Raw genomic sequence first — 20,580 nt, 5'->3', positions numbered from 1 at the left:
AAAAAAAAAAAGGGTGTGTGCTGAAACACATAAGCAATGTGTGTGTTTAAACTAGGGAGTTAAGGAAAGTGTGTGTTTTGTTTAGTTTAGTGTGTGTGTGTGTTCTGTGTGTGTTCTTGTGTGTCTGTGTGTGTCTGGGAAGCGCTATGGTCTATAGTTTCTCAAAAAAAAAAGCTGCCATGCCTACTACTTTAGCGGCCATGTTGGCTCTACTCCTCTTAAGAGCTCTTCTGGCTCGTGAGACTCACCGCGTGAGCGACATGTTGGCTCCACAAAAAAACTCAGGGTCGAACAATACTTTAACACTAATATATTAATCTTCAACTTACACTACTTGTTTGATTATAATACATATTCTGTTAAATCTTATCCTACCGTCTGTAAGAGCGAACCTAATTATTAATATATACTTATCCTAAACAACTACCTAAAGTGGTTTGGTACTAAACTGGTTTTTTATAAAATTTTAAAAAAAAACCATTAATCTCTAGTAATTGTTTTTAATATAATATTCTATACTCTATCTCCTGTGTAGACGTAACTAATTATTAATATATTCCCGTCCAGGGGTTGCTACACTGTGCAACAACAAGCGAGTATAATTCCAATTGTAGCAATTCCTGAACATCTGAGAAGTTTTTGCTTTTCTCCGCCAGTCATCATGATTGATTAGCCAACAACTGCCAGGGTGATTAACGTACTGATCAGCATTCCGCGAGGGCTGCGTTGTTATTTATGGTTAAAAGGTATGCAAAGGGAAAAAAAGCTGGCACACCTGTAGGTAATGTGTGGTTTTAAAGAACATTGCTTACAGGTGTGTGCGTGCGGTTTTAGAAATCTGGCTTTTTCGAGTATGCGCCAATTTTGGAGTTTGAGCAAGTACACTTGGTAAGGATGCTATAAATGAGACCCCTGAGGCGGAGAAGGGCAACACATATGACCATGAGATGTTTTTTGTTTTGGTCTATGTGTTTGTGTGTTTTGTGTGTTTGCAATCGTCTGTGTGTGTGTATAATGCGTGTGTGTGTGTGTGTGTGTGTCTGGAGTGTGTGTGTGTGTGTGTGTGTCTGGAGTGTGTGTGTGTGTGTGTGTGTGTCTCTAAGTGTGTGTGTGTGTGTGTGTGTGTGGGGGAAGGGGGGTGGTTGTGTGTGTGTGTGTGTGTGCGTCTGTGTGTGTGTGTGTGTGTGTGTGTGTGTGTGTGTGTGTGTGTGTGGAATGTGTGTGTGTGTGTGTGTGTGGGGTGTGTGTGGTTATCTAAAACAAGCCAAGAAAACGGGAAGGGCGAAGTTAGATCCCTGAGATGTGTGTTTTCTGTGGGAGACAACCAGCAGAAAAAAAAAAAAAGCGAAAAAAAAAACAAGCCAGACCAGGACAAAAAAAAAAAAAAACAAAAAAAAAAAAGGACAAAAAAAAAAAAAGCCCAAAAAAAAAAAAAAAAAAAACAAAAAAAAAAAAAAACAAAAAAAAAACACAAAAAAAAGAAAAAAAAAAAAAAAAGAAAAAAAAAAAAAAAAAAAAAACAAAAACACAAAAAAACACAAAAAAAAAAACAAAAAAAAAAACAAAAAGAGTTTTTGCTGACTTAAAAAATTTTTTTTTACAAAAAGAGAAAGGAAAGTGTGTTTTTTTTTTTTGGTGTTTTTTTTTTTTTTTTTTTTTTTTTGCTTTTCTTTAAAATAACCTCATGCTCTGTTTCTCTGTCTTGTGTGTGTCTCCTCAGCTCAGAGCGGACTCAGAGAATGTGGCAGCGCCTGGCAGCCATGTTTGGAGGTCCACCCCCAAACGGTAAGACCGTAGCGCCTTTCTCCCATCATGCACTGCAACCCTCAAACTACCACGGACGAAATGACAAATGTGAGGAAAGAAATCTCGAATATGAAATACACAAATTTGTTTTAAGTTTGGTATTGTGTCTGTCTGCGCGTGTGTGTGTCTGTCTCTGTGTGTGTATGTTTCTCCCTTAGTGTGTATGTGTGTATGTGTGTGTCTCTCTTAGTGTGTCTGTGTGTGTATGTGTGTGTGTGTGTGTGTGTGTGTATGTGTGTCTCTGTCTTATATTGAAACAAAATATAGGTCCGTGGTTCAAAGCCAGATGTATAGGCGTGGACCTTATCGCCAGCTGCACTTTGTCAATCTTCAAGTTCTCTTCAAAGTTTGAAAAAGTCCCCAAACGAGGTCTCAGATACTCCACGCAGGATTAGGGTCAGATGTGAAAAAGAAGTTTTAATGTGCACGAAAAATAACGCAGAAAAACCCCGAGCAAGTACCGGTAAGCTTGCTAAAGATTCCTCTGTCTAACTTCGCCTTATATCATCCAAAAGAGAGACCCTCCTCCTGAGGAGCGCTGCAATGATCACCTTCAGATCATGCGTGTAAACCACCTCTTTTGGGGATTTTCCACTAGATGAAATCATTTAGCTGATCTTGCATTTTGAATGCCTACGCTTAAGGCGTTTGGCGTGCTGCCTGCCGTAGCTTTTGCAGCTATACAGTGGCGAGCCATCCGTAGCTGTTGCGGCTATACTGTGGCGAGCCATCCGTAGCTGTTTGCAGCTATACAGTGGCGAGCCATCCGTAGCTGTTGCGGCTATACAGTGGCGAGCCATCCGTAGCTTTTGCAACTATACAGTGGCGAGCCATCCGTAGCTTTTGCAACTATACAGTGGCGAGCCATCCGTAGCTGTTGCGGCTATACAGTGGCGAGCCATCCGTAGCTGTCACGGCTATACAGTGGCGAGCCATCCGTAGCTGTTGCGGCTATACAGTGGCGAGCCATCCGTAGCTTTTGCAACTATACAGTGGCGAGCCATCCGTAGCTGTTGCGGCTATACAGTGGCGAGCCATCCGTAGCTGTCGCGGCTATACAGTGGCGAGCCATCCGTAGCTGTCGCGGCTATACAGTGGCAAGCCATACGTAGCTGTCGCGGCTATACAGTGGCGAGCCATCCGTAGCTGTCGCGGCTGGCTATACAGTGGCGAGCCATCCGTAGCTGTCGCGGCTGGCTATACAGTGGCGAGCCATCCGTAGCTGTCGCGGCTGGCTATACAGTGGCGAGCCATCCGTAGCTGTCGCGGCTGGCTATACAGTGGCGAGCCATCCGTAGCTGTCGCGGCTGGCTATACAGTGGCGAGCCATCCGTAGCTGTCGCGGCTGTACAGTGGCGAGCCATCCGTAGCTGTCGCGGTTGTACAGTGGCGAGCCATCCGTAGCTGTCGCGGCTGTACAGTGGCGAGCCATCCGTAGCTGTCGCAGCTATACAGTGGCGAGCCATCCGTAGCTGTCGCGGCTACAGTGGCGAGCCATCCGTAGCTGTCGCGGCTGTACAGCTTCTACTGAGGACTGCACGAGGGGGGAGAGTCTATGTGTAGCAGTGAGGAAGGCAGCACTAAGACAGAGAAAGTCTGTGACTCCCACCAGGCAGACACATTGACATCTATCTATATCACATTGATACACGTCGTATATGTCCCCATAATTCAATTAAAATCCAGATTTATCATATTTTGCCACAACACCTAGTGTGTCAGTGTGTGTCTCTCTCTTAGTGTGTCTGTCTGTCTGTCTGTCTGTCTTGCAACCGATGCAAGTGTCTTTGCTAGTTTAAGACCGACGCAGTTGTCAATTTCCCGTCCAGCGCCCACGTCGTTTAAATAGCAAATGCACCTGCACCTGTGGCCCATGGGCGTGCTGGGAGGTGTGTTCAGGTGCATTCTGGGCGTGCTGGTCTTACAGGGAGGTGTGTTCAGATGCATTCTGGGAGTATTGCTATCTTGAGGCAGCGGGAAGTGATGGCACCATTGACCAACAAAAACCTGGTCTAAAGTCAATAACGCAGCATTTCATTGTTATTTTAACAGCACATTAGTAAAATGCTCCTATAGGCTCGTGCACAGCGCGCAAACACTATACTTGTTACACACACAGCGCGCACACTATGCTTGTTACACACACAGGGACACACAGCAGCTCACACACACAAACATGCAGAAGATTACAAATAAAAATATTACGGTGCAAATCCTCCATCATAACAGCAATGCTCCGAGGTCCAAACGCGCCTGGCTTTTAAAGGGAATGGGAGATGATCTCTGATTGGTTGATTGCATGTTACGCCCAAAACACACCTCTGATTAATGAAGACACTAAGTACAACCCTTTAGGACCAGGCGCCCGGCACACGGACCCTTTTTACCGCCGTCAAACTAGCAAAAGTGGATTCCTACACACCCTAAACGCACCTGCGCCAGGCGCTTCACGCCTTGGGCTCAGAACGACAAACTAGGGCCCATTATGTGTGTTTATGTCAGACTACGTTGGTTGAAACAGCAAGTAGCTAATTGAAAAACCAATATATACATAATGTGTTGGGTTTTTCTTTTTTTTTTCTTTCAGCCTGCGCCTCCATTGGTCCATGACGAAGCCCCGCCCCTCATAAAGGAGTGTCCCGGCCAATCGTTTCAGGCCTGGCGTCTGCTGCGGTATTTAAAGTCCAGCCGGGCGGACGCCGACGACATCCTGCTGGAGCCGTACCTGCAGAGCTGGGATCAGCTGCTCAAGTACAGGAACTACCCTATTCTTAAAGGAGAGCAGGGGGAATGAGAGGATCAGCTTTATTCTTAAAGGAGAGCAGGGGGAATGAGAGGATCAGCTTTATTCTTAAAGGAGAGCAGGGGGAATGAGAGGGGAGAAATGCCAGAGCAGGGGGAATGAGAGGGGAGAAATGCCAGAGCAGGGGGAATGAGAAAGGGAGGCAGAGCAGGGGGAATGAGGGGAGAAAATGCCAGAGCAGGGGAAGGAGAGGGGAGAATGCCAGAGCAGGAAGATGAGGGGGGACCAGAGCAGGGGGAATGAGAGGGGAAACGCCAGAGCAGGGGGAATGAGAGGGGAGAAATGCCAGAGCAGGGGGAATATCTTCTATTTCATGTACGAAATGTATAAGTGAAAGTGAAAGTTTTCATAGTAAATAAACTAAAGATACGTAAAAATTGTAAAAAGTACAGTAACCAAGTATTTGTACTTTACTACAGTACAACACTGCAAGTGACGAATCAATTAATCTACAAAATAATTGTTTGTTGCGGCCGCGTTACCGTGTTACTAGGTAGTTAGCCAGTTAGTTAGCCAGTTAGCCGGACACGCTAACGTTAAAAAATTTAAGCGCCCATATTATGCTCATTTTCAGGTCCATAAATGTATTTTGAGGTTGTACCAGAATAGGTTTACATGGTTTAATTTTCAAAAAGCACCATATTTTAGTTGTAGTGCACAGCTCTCTCTCACTGCTGCAGCTCCTCTTTTCACCCTGTGTTCAGGTCTCTGTTTTAGCTACAGAGTGAGACCTCTTTTCTTCTTCTGTACTATCTTTGATTGCACTCGCACATGCTCAGTAGCTCAGATCGTAGCTCATGTCAGCTAGCTAGCTCCATAGACAGTAAAAGAAAGGCTGTTTCTCCGACTTCAGTCAGTTCCAAGGCAGGATCAGCTGGGAGACTTCTTCTAAACCAGGACGCACATGGAAGTAGTTCTTTTGGAGATTATGGTGAACTTGTGTGTGTTGTAGCGGTGCTTTGCTATTGAGAACGAGGTAGCATGCTAGCGTTAGCGTTATCATGCGCTACGAGCTAACGGTTGCGGTTAGCCAGCTCGTTCCGGCTAGTGACGTAGAAAGCCGTGCAGATTTTGACCAGCTCACCCGGAGACTGAAGGCAGGACACATTCAGAAACCAGATCTCACTCAGAACACCATGGATGGATTTATTCAAAGTTTGTATGCGTGTGGAAGCACCAGAGACACAAAATAACTCCCCAAATCCTAGAAAAAAGTGTTTTTTTCACAATATGGGCACTTTAAGACCACCCCTGGTAAAGACTGGGACAGGTTGGTCTGACGTTTGTCGGGTGAAATCTCTGTTCCAGTTTCATGGAGTCTCTCGGGACCATGGTGGGCTTCTTCTCCCAGAAGGTGAAGGAGAAGGTCGTTCTGATACGAGAGCTGTCCCTCAAACGAGCCGCAGAGGCTCATGGGAAACGCAGTCCGTCTGGCCGCTCGGGACTACAAACGCCGGCGTCGTTTGGACTACGGAGCGGGGTGAGTGTCGCGAAAAAAAACACGGACGGACACACACACACACAACATGAAGAGACACATGAAGAGACACACACACACACACACACACACGGCAACGTTTGGACTACAGAGCAGGTGAGTGCGAACAAAACACAACCGAATTTAATGAATTACCCGCTGATTTCTTTTTCGTTCCCTCTCTCTCCCTCTGTCTCTCTCTCATTCCCTCTGTCTCTCTCCCTGTCTCTGTCTCTCTCTCATTCCCTCTGTCTCTCTCCCTGTCTCTGTCTCTCTCTCTCTCCCTCTGTCTCTCTCTCATTCCCTCTGTCTCTCTCCCTGTCTCTCTCTCTCTCCCTCTCTCTCTCTCCCTCTCTCTTCCCTCTCTCTCTCTCTGTTCCCTCTCTGTTCCCTCTCTCTCTCTGTCCCTCTCTCTCTCTCTCTGTTCCCTCTCTGTTCCCTCTCTCTGTCTCTGTTCCCTCTCTGTTCCCTCTCTCTGTCTCTGTTCCCTCTCTGTTCCCTCTCTCTCTTCCCTCTCTCTGTCCCTCTCTCTCTCTCTTCCCTCTCTGTCTCTCTCTGTCCCTCTCTCTCTGTCCCTCTCTGTCTCTCTCTGTCCCTCTCTCTCCCTCTGTCTCTCTCCCCTCTGTCTCTCTCTGTCCCTCTCTCTCTCTCCCCTCTGTCTCTCTCCCTCTCCCCCTCCCTCCCCCCTCTCTCCCTCCCTCCTCTCCCTCCCTCCCCCCTCTCTCTCTCTCCCTCTGTCTCTCTCTCTCTCCCTCCATCCCCCCCTCCCTCTATAGGCGTACCGTTCGGTGCGCTCCATGGTGGAGGCGGAGCTCAAAGACGGCCTGGTTAACTTCTCTTGGCGGACTGATTCTGGCTGCAGGACTCTGCTGCGGCTGCACCGCTCGCTGCTGTGGCTGAAGCTCATGCTGGAGGGTTTGGCTGAAGGCCCGGACGCCCACGGACGATACAAGACGCCTGGAGAGCTCAGCAGGTAACGACTACTCTAACAAGCCGGGGGTTAGAACCCCGACACAGCAGGGAGAGCGTCGGGGAGTTAGGGTTAGGGCAAGATTATTTTTGGGGAATTTTAGGCCTTGAATGGATAGGACAGCGGAGATATGAAAGGGGAGAGACATGCAGGAAACCGTCACAGGTCGGACTCGAACCATGGACCTTCTGCATCGAGGAATAAACCTCTACATATGTGCGCCCGCTCTACCAATTGAGCATGACACAAATGTCAAAAAAAAATTAAAAAGAAGTGTCACAAATGTAAAAACAAGTGACACAAATGTCAATAAAGTGACACAAATGTAAAAACAAGTGACACAAATGTAAAAACAAGTGACACAAATGTCAATAAAGTGACACAAATGTCAAAGCAAGTGACACAAATGTCAAAGCAAGTGACACAAATGTCAAAACAAGTAACACAAATGTTAAAGTGAAACAAATGTCAATAAAGTGACACAAATGTCAATAAAGTGACACAAATGTCAATAAAGTGACACAAATGTCAAAACAAGTGACACAAATGTCAAAACAAGTAACACAAATGTCAATAAAGTGAAACAAATGTCAAAAAAGTGACACAAATGTCAAAACAAGTGACACAAATGTCAAAACAAGTAACACAAATGTTAAAGTGACACAAATGTCAATAAAGTGACACAAATGTCAATAAAGTGACACAAATGTCAATAAAGTGACACAAATGTCAAAACAAGTGACACAAATGCCAAAACAAGTGACACAAATGTCAATAAAGTGACACAAATGTCAAAACAAGTGACACAAATGCCAAAACAAGTGACACAAATGTCAATAAAGTGACACAAATGTCAAAACAAGTGACACAAATGTCAATAAATTGACACAAATGCCAAAACAAGTGACACAAATGCCAAAACAAGTGACACAAATGTCAATAAATTGACACAAATGCGAAAACAAATGACACAAATGCCAAAACAAGTGACACAAATGTCAATAAAGTGACACAAATGCCAAAACAAGTGACACAAATGTCAATAAAGTGACACAAATGCCAAAACAAGTGACACAAATGTCAATAAAGTGACACAAATGTCAATAAAGTGACACAAATGCCAAAACAAGTGACACAAATGTCAAAACAAGTAACACAAATGTCAAAACAAGTGACACAAATGTCAAAACAAGTGACACAAATGTCAACAAAGTGACACAAATGTCAAACAAGTGATTGAAGTTTGGGTCGAAACAAGGAGAGTGCCGGAGGGGTAGGGCAAAATTATTTTTGGGTATTGAGGCATCTATTTGTAGAGGACAGCTAGGACTTGAAAAGGGGAGAGAGAGAGAGGAACAGAGAGGCGGGGATGACAATGCAGCAACGGGCTAGCAGGTGGTCAAGAGTAAACCTAAAACCACAAATGTCAAAGAAGTGACACAAATGTTAAAGTGACACAAATGTCAAAACAAGTGACACAAATGCCAAAACAAGTGACACAAATGTCAATAAAGTGACACAAATGTCAATAAAGTGACACAAATGTCAAAACAAGTGACACAAATGTCAATAAATTGACACAAATGCCAAAACAAGTGACACAAATGCCAAAACAAGTGACACAAATGTCAATAAATTGACACAAATGTCAAAACAAGTGACACAAATGTCAAAACAAGTGACATAAATGTCAATAAAAAAGGTGACACAAATGTCAAAAGAAGTGACACAAATTTCAATAAAGTGAAACAAATGTCAATAAAGTGACACAAATGTTAAAGTGACACAAATGTCAAAACAAGTGACACAAATGCCAAAACAAGTGACACAAATGTCAAAGTGACACAAATGTCAAAACAAGTGACACAAATGTCAATAAAGTGACACAAATGTCAAAGTGACACAAATGTCAAAACAAGTGACACAAATGTCAATAAAGTGACACAAATGTCAAAGTGACACAAATGTCAAAACAAGTGACACAAATGTCAACAAAGTGACACAAATGTCAAAAAGTGACAAGTTTGGGCCCGGAAACAGCAGGGAGAGCGCCGGGGGGAGGGGTTAGGGCAAGATTATTTTTTGGGTATTTTAGGCCTTTATTTGTAGAGGACAGCTTAGACTTGAAAGGGGAGAGAGAGAGAGAGGGGAGAGAGAGAGGGCGGGGGGATGACATGCAGCAACGGGCTGCAGGTCGGAGTCGAAGAGTAAACCTCTATATACGGGCGCGCGCTCTACCAGGTGAGCTACCCAGGCGCTCGGGGTAACAGCTTCTCGAACAGGCCGAGGGTTAAGACCCCAGACGCGGCAGAGCGTCGGCCGGTGGCCCAGGCCGTGCCGTTTTTGTGGTGTGTCAAGGCGTGGTTATTCTCGCTGTGCACGCGCTACTAGCACGCGCTGAGACGTTTATGCAAAAAAAAAAATTGCGGGTAGACATCTATCCATGGGGTTTTTCCTTTGCTTTTGTCCCGTAAAAACTAACAAGAGGTCCCAGGTTGATGAGGTCACGCTAACCGCCCGCCACCACTTTCATTCAATTTGGGTGTTTGAATCAATTTCATGGCATTTGAAGAAAAACACTATTGATAAAAGAACTTTGAAACAAAGTGACACAAATGTCAAAGAAGTGACACAAATGTCTAAGAAGTGACAAACATTTAGAAAAAAAGTGACAAAAGCCAAAAAGTGACACGTGTCAAAAAAATGACAAATGAAAAAAGTGACAAACATTTAGAAAAAAATGACAAATTTAAATAAAAGTGACACAAATGTCAAAAAAGGGACACAAATGTTGGGAAAAAACCCACAAAAAATTCAAAAGACTCAAAAAAAAAGTCGACAAACGTTGAAAAAAGTGACAAAAACGTCGGGGAAAGCCACGAAACTATCGAAAAAGACGACCAAAACGTTGATAAAAAGGTTTTTTTCATTTAAAATCTTGACTCAGAAAAACTAAAAGCTGACGGTTGCCGGGACGACATCTATATTTGGGGTTTTTCCATTGTTTTTGTCACCTTGTTTTCGATTTTTTTGTCCCGTTAAAACTAACAACAGGTCCCAGGTTGATGGCAGTGATAAAACTTCAAAAAGACTGAGAAAAAGTCGACAAACGTAAAGAAAAAGTGACAAAAACGTGGAAAGCCACAAAAGTATCGAAAAAGACGACCAAAACGTTCATACACACAACAGGTCCCAGGTTGATGATGTCACGCTAACCGCCCGCCACCACTTTCATTGAATTTGGGTGTTTTAGTCAATTTCATGGCATTTGAAGAAAAAACTATTGATAAAAGAACTTTGAAACAAAGTGTCACAAATGTCTAAGAAGTGACAAACATTTTGGAAAAAAGTGACACAAATGAAAAAAGTGACACAAATGTCTAAAAAATGACACAAACGTCTAAAAAGTGACACAAATGTCTAAAAAATGACACAAACGTCTAAAAAGTGACACAAATGTCTAAGAAGTGACAAACATTTTGGAAAAAAGTGACAAATGTCAAAATAAAGTGACACAAGTGTCAAAAAAGTGACACAAGCGTCAAAAAAGTCAAAAAGTGACAAACACTTTGAAAAAAGTGACACAAAATTTGGGAAAAAACCCACAAAAACTTCAAAAGACTCAAAAAAAAAAAGTCGACAAAAACGTTGATAAACACAACAACAGGTCCCAGGTTGATGATGTCACGCTAACCGCCCGCCACCACTTTCATTGAATTTGGGTGTTTTAGACACAAATGTCAAAAAGTGACAAACATTTTGAAAAAAAGTGACAAAAAAAATTTGGGAAAAACTTCAAAAGTATCGAAAAAGACGACCAAAACGTTGATAAAAAAGTTTTTAATTTCAAATTTTGACCCAGAAAAACAAAAAGTTGCCGGGACAACATCTATGTTTTGGCTTTTTCCATCATTTTTGTTGCTTAGTTTTTGAGTTTTTTGTCGCCTTTTTCCAGCGTTTGTTCCATTAAAAACTAAGCAGTCCCAGGTTAATGATGTCACGCTAATTGCCCCCCCCCCCCCTCAGGACCGCCTACAGGGTGGCGTTGGCGCCCCACCACCCCTGGGTGCTGCGCCAGGCGGCGGAGTTTGTGTTCCTGGCGCTGCCGGACCGAGGCTTCTTCCTGCAGCTGGTCTGCGTGGAGAGGCAGCGCGACGCGGCGCCCGTGCTGCACGCCATCATCCACGCTCTGGAGCTCGTGCACGCGCAGACGCAGCGGATCCTCGCCGAACACGGCATGCTGGAGCTGCCCTGAACGCACCGCGGATCCTCGCCCAGACTGTACGTACAAAGAAAGAGACTTCCTGTCGTACAGAGCTTCAAAATAAAAGACTTTCTGACACACAAAATACTCACTCTCACAGTACTGACAGTACACACACACACAGTACTGACAGTACACACACAGTACACACACACACACAGTACTGACAGTACACACACACAGTACTGACAACACACACACAGTACTGACAGTACACACACACACACAAACAAGAAAGTAAATACAACAAGTTACACATACTAAGTAACAACAGCTACAGTGTACACACACACACACACACACACACACACACACACACACACACACACACACACACACACACACACACACACACACACACACACACACACACACACACACACACACACACACACACACACACACACACACACAAAGAAGTTGTGAAAAGAAAATACTCTATTAAAGTACAAATACCTCAAATCTCTACTGGAGTAAATGTACTCTGTTACTTTCCAAACGTCCTCAGGAACTTCATGACCGGGGAAATACTTCACACACAACGGACTTTATTTCTTTATTTTGGTCTCACAAACAGCAGAACATGTTTACAGTCAAGTACAACAAGTAATACATGTACAAGTACAAGTAATACATGTACAAGTAATACATGTACAAGCACAATACATCAGCAGTTTAAAAAAGAATAAAAGCAGGATATATGCACTAAATACTGGAGGGAAACATGCACTGTAAGGCACCATATGCTGCATTCAGGACCACGTGGGATATTCGTGTTCTTCAGCTGATAACGCTAACAGCTAACAGCTAACTCGACCAACGTTATAACAAGGGGGAGAAAAAGGCTTCTGGGTGGGGGTGTTTGGCTCGAGGTCACCCTAGGGTGAAATGACTCCCAACCATCACTTTAAACCCATTTTACAAATGTTTGAATTTCAGAAATTTTGGTTTTTTTCTTTCAACCAAATTGTCCAAAAAAATTAAAATAACGTGGATGGTTCCCTACGTGGCTCTTCACAAGGCAAATAAGTGGTCAGTTCACTTTTTAAAATTTTATAACATTTTGAAAAAAAAAAAAAAAATTGATAAAATTACGGAAAAAAATGGAAACAAAATTGAAAAAAAATTCGACAAAAGTGACAGTTTGGTAAATTTATTTTCTATCTAAAAGCCGGACCAACACCAGAACGATACTTAAGTTCCACTTCTTTATCTGGATGGCTTTTTTTTTTTTTTACAAAAACATTTTTTACCTAACAAAACCAACTGAATTTCTCAAATGTTAAATGCTGCCTAAACAATAACGGGACACAAATATTTAAAATCACCTTCGCCGACAGGACTCTCCAGACAGCACGAGAGAAGCAGTGGCAGCAAAAAAAACTTTCCTGTCCTGTTGGTAGTATTAAAAGTCACAGGACAGTGTCTGGGAGTCACAGGACAGTGTCTGACTGTCCCGGGACAGTGTCTGACTGTCCCGGGACAGTCATGAATTCACAGGACAGTGTCTAGGAGTCCCAGGACAGTCATGGGAGTCACAGGACAGTGTCTGGGAGTCACAGGACAGTGTCTGACTGTCCCGGGACAGTCATGAATTCACAGGACAGTGTCTAGGAGTCACAGGACAGTCATGGGAGTCACAGGACAGTGTCTGGGAGGCACAGGACAGTCATGGGAGTCACAGGACAGTGTCTGGGAGGCACAGGACAGTCATGGGAGTCACAGGACAGTGTCTGGGAGGCACAGGACAGTGTCTGACTGTCCCGGGACAGTCATGGGAGTCACAGGACAGTGTCTGACTGTCCCGGAACAGTCATGGAGTCACAGGACAGCGTACAGGGCAGTGTCTTGACTGACACTCCTAAACAGGACAGGACAGTTTTTTGCTGCCGCTGCCGCAGCAGGACGAGCCTCTCAGGGCGCAGATGCGTTCAGGAACGTCTCGTCTCCCCCCCCCCCGTGGCTCCTCGTGTGCGTTTTCAGACAGTGGTTCTGTGTGAAGGCCTCGTCGCAGAGCGCGCACTGGTACGGTCTCTCCCCGTCCGCATGTGCACGGTCAGGTGCTCCTGGCGCGAGCACGCCTTGCCGCACACACGGCGCACACGTAGCGTTTGATGCCCAAGTGGCTCCGCACGTGGTTGTCCTGTCCTGTTAGTAGTGTCCTGAGGAGTGTCCCGGGACAGTCAGACACTGTCCTGTGACTCCCATGACTGTCCAGACCAGACTAACCCTAACCTGACGTTTGTCACTTTAAAAAAATTTTATAATTTTTTTATTTAATTTATTAACTATTTTTAATATCTTCATTTAAAAAAAAAATAATTACATATAAAAATTTAATATTTTTTTTCATTTTATCTCACTTTCTTTTTTTTTTTTTTTTTTTTTTTCTAAAATTTTTGTCACTTTTTTCAATGTTTGTCACTTTTTAAAATGTTTTCGTCACTTTTTTCAATGTTTGTCACTTTTTCAATGTTTGTCACTTTTTAAAATGTTTTTGTCACTTTCTAAAATGTTTGTCACTTTTTTCAATGTTTGTCACTTTTTTCAATGTTTTCGTCACTTTTTAAAATGTTTGGTCACTTTTTTCAATGTTTTGTCACTTTTTTCAATGTTTTAGTCACTTTTTTCAATGTTTTTCGTCACTTTTTCAATGTTTTCGTCACTTTTTTCAATGTTTGTCACTTTTTTCAATGTTTTCGTCACTTTTTTCAATGTTTGTCACTTTTTTCAATGTTTTCGTCACTTTTTTCAATGTTTTCACACCTTTTTTCAATGTTTTCGTCACACAAAGTGTCAAAAACGTTGTCTGTCTGTCCCGGGACAGTCCTCAGGACACTACTAAACAGGACAGGACAGTTTTTTGCTGCCGCTGCAGGACGACCCTCTCAGGGCGCCGATGCGTTCAGGAACGGCTCGTCTCCCTCGCCGCCGTTGCCCTCCTGGTGGCTCTTCATGTGCGTTTTCAGACAGTGGCTCTGCGTGAAGGCCTTGTCGCAGAGCGCGCACTGGTACGGTCTCTCCCCATTGTGCGTCCGCATGTGCACGGTCAGGTGCTCCTGGCGCGAGCACGCCTTGCCGCACACGGCGCACATGTAGCGCTTGATGCCCAAATGGCTCCGCACGTGGTTGTTCAGGTGGCTCTTGCGCTTGAAGAAGCGGCCGCACTCGGAGCAGCCGTACGGCGCTTCGCCCGTGTGCGTGCGCATGTGCGCTTTGCGCTCGCCGTTGGATATGAAGCCCTTGCCGCAAACGGCGCACGGGAACGGGCGCTCGCTGCAGTGCATGCGCCGGAAGTGGGCGTTGAGCGTGCAGTTGGTGGTGAACGTGTTGCAGCAGATGTGGCAGAGGAACGGGCGCTCGCGCTCCGTGTGCGTCAGCTGGTGCGACTTGAGCGCGTTGGCGAGCTTGAAGCGCTTGCCGCAGACCTCGCAGCCGTGGCGCCGTTCGCCCGAGTGCACCGTCTTGTGGCGCGACAGGGACCGCAGGTCGGTTAGGAACTTGCCGCAAACGTTGCACTGGTACTTGTCTCGCCTGGCGTGCGAGCGGACGTGCGCCCGGAGCTGCGCTTTCAAACCGAACGCTCTCGGGCACAGCTCGCACTTGTGCGGCTTGTCGTCCACGTGGACCCAGCGGTGGATGCTCAGGCTCGACAGGCGCGGGAAGGTTTTCCCGCACACGTCGCACTTGAACGGCCGGTCGCCCGTGTGGCGCGTGACGTGGTACTGGAGGCCCGTGAGGGTGAAGAACGCCTTGGAACAGTACGAGCACTCGTGGGTCTTCTGGTACGTCTTGAGGTGTCCCTTTAGGGCTTCCGGCGAGTCGAAATTCTCGCCGCACACGGCGCAGACGTGCGGCGGCGAGGGAGAGTCCTCGGCGTGGCTCCACGCGTGTTTGATCAGACTGCCCGTCAGCCGGTACCAAACGCCGCAGACTTTACGCCGTTTTGCGCTCGATCAGCTTCCCCTCCACGCCACACGGGTGGCCGGCCCGGCGCTTCCTGCGCGGTGCCGGCAGCGGCGGCTTCGACGTCCGCGGCTCGGCTTCGCTGTCGGGTTTCCAGTCGTCGTCGTCGTCGTCTCCGTCCAACGCCTCGTCTCCGTCAGAGTCCAGCCGGTCCTCGGCGTCCTCCGTCTCCGCGTCCTGCTGAACAGCGCTGATGTGGAGCAGAAACATAAGTTATTCATGTTGACCATGTAAATGAAATGAAAATATCTTTAGAAAAAAAGTATATAAAATATTTCAAGTCAAAAAGTCAAAATATTTCAAGTCAAAAAGTCAAAAATATTTCAAGTCAAAAAGTCAAAAATATTTCAAGTCAAAAAGTCAAAATATTTCAAGTCAAAAAGTCAAAATATTTCAAGTAAAAAGTCAAACATATTTCAAGTTAAAAAGTCAAAATATTTCAAGTTAAAAAGTCTAAATATTTCAAGTAAAAAAGTCTAAATATTTCAAGCTAAAGAGTCAAAAATTTTTCAAGTTAAAAATTCAAAATATTTCAAGTAAAAGTCAAAATATTTCAAGTAAAAAAAGACTAAATATTTCAAGTAAAAAAGTCAAAATATTTCAAGTAAAAAAGTCAAAATATTTCAAGCAAAAGAGTCAAAAGTATTTCAAGTAAAAAATTCAAAATATTTCAAGTCAAAAAGTCATAAAAACAAAACAAAAACATTGGTCCCGTATTGAGCATGAACGCTGTAACTGCCAGTGAAAGTAAAAGTACAAAAGCGGCAGCCTAAAAATATACTTGAAGAACCAAAAGTAAAAGTACTCTTTATGCAGACAGTAACTTGATAAATTACCTTGAATGGCGGCGGGTTTTATCACTTTTTATCCCCTCAGCAGCAGCGGACAGAGAATCAGTCGGGGCGCCATCGGTGCTCCATGAAAGGTTAAGATCTTCCCCCTCTTCTTCTCCTCCTCCTTCTTCTTTTTCTCCTTCCTCTCCTTCTTCTTCTCCTTCTTCTTCCTCTTCTTCTTCCTCTTCTTCTTCTTCCTCTCCTGTCTAGAAGGGTTGATGTTTTGTTAAGAAAACAACTTCATACGAAAGAAAGTCTGAAAATCACATATAACATTTAGACTAACTGTTTATTCGGGACCGTCCTAGACATTTTATCTGAAAAAAACAAGAGAAACTTTTCTGAAAAATAACTCAAACTAACCTTAACTTAAAACAAACTAAACTAAAATCCAAAAGTCTAAACTATAGTCACCTTGCTTCGCACGAGTAAATGTCCTCAGTTACTTATAATCCCTTCGCAGTGTTTCCTCTATGCTGATTTTGTAGTGGCGGAACCACGGCAAAATTTCTGCCACCACGGTATAAGAAATATGGCAGACGCACAATGTAGTCGCGTTTGCCTTTTAAATGATCCTGCCAACATAATGCCGCTCACATTGCAATTTAACAACAAGTAGAACTAGTCAGAGGTTATTGGACCCGTCCAGTTTAACAACAAGTGGAACTAGTCAGAGGTTATTGGACCCGTCCAGTTTAACAACAAGTAGAACTATTCAGAGGTTATTGGACCCGTCCAGTTTAACAACAAGTTGAACTATTCAGAGGTTATTGGTCGTAAACCAGTTAAATTAAAGAACTAATAGACCCGTTAATTTAACAACAAGTAGAACTATTCAGAGGTTATTGGACCCGTCCAGTTTAACAACAAGTAGAACTATTCAGAGGTTATTGGACCCGTCCAGTTTAACAACAATTTGAACTATTCAGAGGTTATTGGACCCGTCCAGTTTAACGACAATTTGAACTATTCAGAGGTTATTGGACCCGTCCAGTTTAACAACAACTGGAACTACTCAGAGGTTATTGGACCCGTCCAGTTTAACAACCAGTAGAACTATTCAGAGGTTACTGGACCCGTCCAGTTTAACGACAAGTAGAACTATTCAGAGGTTATTGGACCCGTCCACTTTAACAAGTAGAACTACTCAGAGGTTATTGGACCCGTCCAGTTTAACAACAAGTAGAACTATTCAGAGGTTATTGGACCCGTCCAGTGTAACAACAAGTAGAACTATACAGAGGTTATTGGACCCGTCCAGTTTAACAACAAGTAGAACTATTAAGAGGTTATTGGACCCGTCCAGTTTAACAACAAGTAGAACTATTAAGAGGTTATTGGACCCGTCCAGTTTAACAACAAGTGGAACTATTCAGAGGTTATTGGGCCCCGTCCATTGTAACAACAAGTAGAACTATTCAGAGTTTATTGGTCCCGTCCAGTGTAACAACAAGTAGAACTATTCAGAGGTTATTGGACCCGTCCAGTTTAACAACAAGTAGAACTATTCAGAGGTTATTGGACCCGTCCAGTTTAACAACAAGTAGAACTATTCAGAGGTTATTGGACCCGTCCAGTTTAACAACAAGTGGAACTATTCAGAGGTTATTGGACCCGTCCAGTGTAACAACAAGTAGAACTATTCAGAGGTTATTGGACCCGTCCAGTGTAACAACAAGTAGAACTATTCAGAGGTTATTGGACCCGTCCAGTTTAACAACAAGTAGAACTATTCAGAGGTTATTGGACCCGTCCAGTGTAACAACAAGTAGAACTATTCAGAGGTTATTGGACCCGTCCAGTTTAACAACAAGTAGAACTATTCAGAGGTTATTGGACCCGTCCAGTTTAACAACAAGTAGAACTATTCAGAGGTTATTGGACCCGTCCAGTTTAACAACAAGTGGAACTATTCAGAGGTTATTGGACCCGTCCAGTTTAACAACAAGTGGAACTATTCAGAGGTTATTGGACCCGTCCAGTTTAACAACAAGTGGAACTATTCAGAGGTTATTGGACACGTCCAGTGTAACAACAAGTAGAACTATTCAGAGGTTATTGGACCCGTCCAGTGTAACAACCAGTAGAACTATTCAGAGGTTATTGGACCCGTCAGTTTAACAACAAGTAGAACTATTCAGAGGTTATTGGACCCCGTCCAGTTTAACAACACAGTAGAACTATTCAGAGGTTATTGGACCCGTCCAGTTTAACAACAATTGGAACTATTCAGAGGTTAATGGAGCCGTCCAGTTTAACAACAAGTAGAACTATTCAGAGGTTATTGGACCCGTCCAGTGTAACAAGTAGAACTATTCAGAGGTTATTGGACCCGTCCAGTTTAACAACAAGTAGAACTATTCAGAGGTTATTGGACCCGTCCAGTTTAACAACAAGCAGAACTATTCAGAGTTGATTCCTACCTTAATAAATACGTGAAGTATATACCTTGAGTCGGATGTAGAGGAACTTGGTGACCCTGATGACATTCTCCGGCGTCATCTTCTTCACTTTGAGTCTCTGGAGTCTGCGGCTGCGGTCCGACTTGAAGATGACGAAGGTTTTGTCGTCTCCGGCGAGCTGGGGGAAGCTGGAGCGCAGCAGGGACAGGAAGTCCTCCTCCGTCAGCCCGCGGGGACACGGCAGGTCTCGCGCCCGCGACTTCAGAAACACTGGAACAGCAAATACAACTTCTGAACCAATCGCACAAGGTCTGCCTGCTCCCATTTCATCTGGTTACAACGCACCAATATTTAAAGTAAGAAAGTCAAACTATTTTTAGTAAAAAAGTCAAACTATTTTTAGTAAAAAAGTCAAACTATTTTAGTAAAAAGTCAAACTATCTTTAGTAAAAAAGTCAAAATATCTTTAGTAAAAGACAAAATCCATCCATCTTACGTCCATCTTGGCCTCCTCCCAGCTGGACGTGCCTGGAATACCTCCCTAGCCAGCCACCCTCCTGAGGAAACCCATTTCGGCCGCTTGTACCCTGGATCTCGTTCTTTCGGTCATGACCCAGCCTTCATGACCATAGGTGAGGGTAGGAACGAAAAACTGACCGGTAGATCGAGAGCTTTGCCTTCTGGCTCAGCTCTCTTTTCGTCAGAACGGTGCGATAAATTATTTTTAGTAAAACAGTCAAAATATTTTTAGTCAAAAAGTCAAAATATTTAAAAGTCAAAAAGTCAAAATATTTAAAGTCAAAAATAACCTAAATATAGTTATCAAAAAAGTCAAAATATTTTTAGTAAAAAAGACTAAATATTTAAAGTAAAAAAAGGGTAAGATGCCGCTAGGAAACGCGATGGAAGAGACTGACAGGTTCACCTTTGTTAGAGAGCCTGTCTGTCTGAGAGTGAACAGACAGACAGACAGACAGGTTTACCTTTGTTAGACAGCTTGTCTGTCGGAGAGTCCTCCAGCACGCAGACCTTGAAGAGGAGTAGAGGAGGCTTCTCTCGGAGGGAAGGTCGGCCGCGGCCGCGCCTTTCAGACTCAACTCTGGGAGACGATAACCTGCAGTCACACGATACGGAGAGATGGATGGAGAGATGGATAGAAAGATATATAGATATAGAGATAGATAGATGCATGCATAGATAGATAGATAGATAGATAGATAGATAGATAGATAGATAGATAGATAGATAGATAGATAGATAGATAGAGAAAGAGAGGTTACAACTCCCCAATAATCAGAACTGGGCCTTTTCTTAAGTTTGTGGCGCTTTTTCCGACGATTTTTATTGATGTTTTTCAACTATTTTTGTATGTATGTGTGTGTGTTGTGTGCGTGCGTGTCGCGGTGTGTGTCTCGCGTATGCCGCCTCCGTGTCGGCCCGACGTGGTTGCCGACCCGACGGAGAATCTTCCGGTCTCTGCGGAGGATCCTCCACACCTGTCTGAAAGACATGTCTTCAGGATCAAATACTCTGCAATAATCAGGCCTACTGCTCTCTTATAACCCAATAATCAGGCCTACTGCTCTCTTATAACCCAATAATCAGGCCTACTGCTCTCTTATAACCCAATAATCAGGCCTACTGCTCTCTTATAACCCAATAATCAGACCGACTGCTCTCTGATAACCCAATAATCAGACCTACTGCTCTCTTATAACCCAATAATCAGACCTACTGCTCTCTGATAACCCAATAATCAGGCCTACTGCTCTCTGATAACCCAATAATCAGGCCTACTGCTCTGATAACCCAATAATCAGACCTGCTCTCTGATAACCCAATAATCAGACCTGCATATCTGAACCCAATAATCAGACTCTGCTCTCTGATGACAATAATCAGGCCTACTGCTCTCTGATAACCCAATAATCAGGCCTTACTGCTCTTATAACCCAATAATCAGGCCTACTGCTCTCTTATACGCAATAATCAGGCCTACTGCTCTCTGATAACCCAATAATCAGACCTACTGCTTTCTGATAACCCAATAATCAGACCT

General features: G+C 44.0%; 2 protein-coding genes across 2 annotated transcripts; one reads left to right on the top strand and one right to left on the bottom strand.

Annotated features, from left to right (window-relative positions):
- The first annotated feature begins 200 nt into the window (after nt 1-200).
- Nucleotides 201-11,468, top strand: LOC120572943 (ceramide-1-phosphate transfer protein-like). The gene is made up of 6 exons (XM_039822477.1): nt 201-237; nt 1,721-1,785; nt 4,394-4,557; nt 5,918-6,089; nt 6,863-7,059; nt 11,083-11,468. The coding sequence occupies exons 1-6, from the start codon at nt 201-203 to the stop codon at nt 11,309-11,311; spliced, it is 864 nt and encodes a 287-aa protein (XP_039678411.1). The 3' UTR covers nt 11,312-11,468.
- Nucleotides 11,469-15,143: 3,675 nt separating this feature from the next.
- On the bottom strand, nt 15,144-19,670 carry LOC120572934 (major centromere autoantigen B-like). The gene is made up of 4 exons (XM_039822466.1): nt 19,505-19,670; nt 18,568-18,791; nt 16,123-16,325; nt 15,144-15,476 (listed from the first exon to the last, which is right to left on the bottom strand). The coding sequence occupies exons 2-4, from the start codon at nt 18,619-18,621 to the stop codon at nt 15,257-15,259; spliced, it is 477 nt and encodes a 158-aa protein (XP_039678400.1). The 5' UTR covers nt 18,622-18,791; nt 19,505-19,670; the 3' UTR covers nt 15,144-15,256.
- Nucleotides 19,671-20,580: the final 910 nt, after the last annotated feature.

This window comes from Perca fluviatilis, chromosome 14 (genome assembly GCF_010015445.1).
Source record: "Perca fluviatilis chromosome 14, GENO_Pfluv_1.0, whole genome shotgun sequence".
Classification (NCBI taxonomy): Eukaryota; Metazoa; Chordata; class Actinopteri; order Perciformes; family Percidae; genus Perca; species Perca fluviatilis.
The sequence above is the reverse complement of the archived record's forward strand: the minus strand, read 5'-3'. Positions and strand labels throughout refer to the sequence as shown.

What these genes read in the sequence shown, in the direction of transcription:
- LOC120572943 (XM_039822477.1), top strand. Translation starts at nt 201, where the DNA reads ATGTTGGCTCTACTCCTCTTAAGAGCTCTTCTGGCTC. An exon ending in AGCTGGGATCAGCTGCTCAA is followed by an intron (nt 4,558 to 5,917) that starts GTACAGGAACTA and finishes TCTCTGTTCCAG; the next exon opens with TTTCATGGAGTCTCTCGGGA. An exon ending in ACGCCTGGAGAGCTCAGCAG is followed by an intron (nt 7,060 to 11,082) that starts GTAACGACTACT and finishes CCCCCCCCTCAG; the next exon opens with GACCGCCTACAGGGTGGCGT.
- LOC120572934 (XM_039822466.1), bottom strand. Translation starts at nt 18,621, where the DNA reads ATGACGCCGGAGAATGTCATCAGGGTCACCAAGTTCCTCTACATCCGA. An exon ending in TCCTCTACATCCGACTCAAG is followed by an intron (nt 16,326 to 18,567) that starts GTATATACTTCA and finishes CAACCCTTCTAG; the next exon opens with ACAGGAGAGGAAGAAGAAGA. An exon ending in AAAACCCGCCGCCATTCAAG is followed by an intron (nt 15,477 to 16,122) that starts GTAATTTATCAA and finishes GCTCCACATCAG; the next exon opens with CGCTGTTCAGCAGGACGCGG.